We start from the raw sequence: 1,624 nt of genomic DNA, 5'->3' as shown, positions 1-1,624 counted from the left end.
AAAATGCTCTTGAGCGATTATTAAGGTAATGTGCGTTATATAAAATAGGCTTATTTCTCATCACTTTTAAGTGCACTTGCTACACGAAGTCGTATTATCATTTATATATATGATAATTGGAAACACCACACTGAACTTAAAATAGATTCAGTATTTAAGCAGTATATTAAAGCAGCACTAAAATATTTACACAAAACACTATTTACACTGTACATCACAGATTTTACATATTTACGTGAAGAAACATGAGCATGGATACTTTCTGAGAAGACAACCTATTTCGTCTTTCAGTAAGTATTTGTCCAGTTTTCGAAAACACTCGTTCACACGGAACAGAACTTGGTGGAATAGCTAATCTTCTCTTCATTACTTGAAAAAGACGGGGATATGCAAATTGTTTTCTCTTCCACCACGCAAGTGGATCATCTGTACGAATAATTAATGGCTCATCTAGGTACTTGTCAAGCTCAATAATTCCAGCTGCAGTTGGATTTTCAGCGTTCAAAAGTTGTCCAACTTCTTCATCGAAGTCCGCCCATATTGAAGATGAAGGTGGTACGGGTCTTTTCCGAATGGGCTCATCTTCTTGGTTCGAAATTTTCACCTTGCTTGCTCTTTCTGATACACTTCTGTACGTACTCTGGAAAGTAAGCTTAGATTTAAATGTCTGTTTTTTAAATCGAGGGTCCAAAAGTGCACTTTCAGTGTAGGCAATTTCTGAATCTACATTTCCAAATCTCATGGTCATCTGATCATTTAAAACTTTAAGCATTCGTTTAATTTGAGGAGGCAAATCATCCTCGTTTGCCATTTTTTGAACATGTCTCAATAAAGCTCTTTTCATGAAAGGAACTTTAGAAATGGTTACTGTTTTCTCGGTACTCATTTCTGTTGTCACTTTTTGAAAATCTCTTAATACAGTACATGCTTTTTGTAAAACCACCCATTCGTCTTCTGAAATTTGATTAAGTGTTGCATTTGTCAGTGCCAGAGCTGATAAAATTGGTTCCTTCAGAGCAAGGAACCTTTCAAACATTTCGAATGTTGAGTTCCATCTTGTTTTCACTTCCTGCTTAAGTTTGAGTTCTTCATAGCCCAATTGCTTCTGCAAGTTTTGCAGTTTCTTATATGCTTGAGGACTTCTTTTGAAGTACTCAACAATTTCTTTCACTTTCTTGTGTAAAGACTCAATTTCCTTAACCCCCTCTTTCACCACTAAATTAATAGTGTGAGCAAAGCAAGGAATATGTCTGTAACCACACCTAATTACAGTTGCCTTCATGACAGGCGCATTGTCTGTAACAACAGCAACAACTTTATTGCTTACACCCCACTCTTGCAGCACACGCTTAAGTTCAGTTGCCAAATTTTCCGTTGTGTGGTTTTCGCCATATTCAAAACAGTCTAACAAGAACGTTTTTCAGTTCGCACTCATCCGTGATAAAATGTGCAGTAACACCAATAAAACTTTGGCACATGGAGGATGTCCATCCGTCTGTTGTAACTGCTATAGTGCTGGCCTTGCTTAGCTCTTCTTTCACTTTTTCTTTCATTTCGTTGTATACAACGGGCAATATGTTACTTGATAACGTTTTTCTGCTCGGTAGAGTGTATGAAGGATTTA

The 1,624-nt window shown here is 36.9% G+C and overlaps 1 protein-coding gene across 1 annotated transcript; it reads right to left on the bottom strand.

Moving 5' to 3' along the window:
* Positions 1-223: 223 nt before the first annotated feature.
* On the bottom strand, positions 224-1,282 carry LOC145664573 (zinc finger BED domain-containing protein 4-like). Its single transcript, XM_081731352.1, has one exon. The coding sequence runs from the start codon at positions 1,280-1,282 to the stop codon at positions 224-226; it is 1,059 nt and encodes a 352-aa protein (XP_081587478.1).
* Positions 1,283-1,624: the final 342 nt, after the last annotated feature.

Source organism: Thermobia domestica, chromosome 11 (assembly GCF_964235325.1).
Source record: "Thermobia domestica chromosome 11, izTheDome1.hap1.1, whole genome shotgun sequence".
Lineage (NCBI taxonomy): Eukaryota > Metazoa > Arthropoda > Insecta > Zygentoma > Lepismatidae > Thermobia > Thermobia domestica.
Note: the sequence above shows the minus strand (reverse complement) of the source record. Positions and strands in the feature narration are given on the sequence as shown.

Coding starts and splice junctions, on each gene's coding strand:
- LOC145664573 (XM_081731352.1), bottom strand. CDS start 1,282: ATGAAGGCAACTGTAATTAGGTGTGGTTACAGACATATTCCTTGCTTT.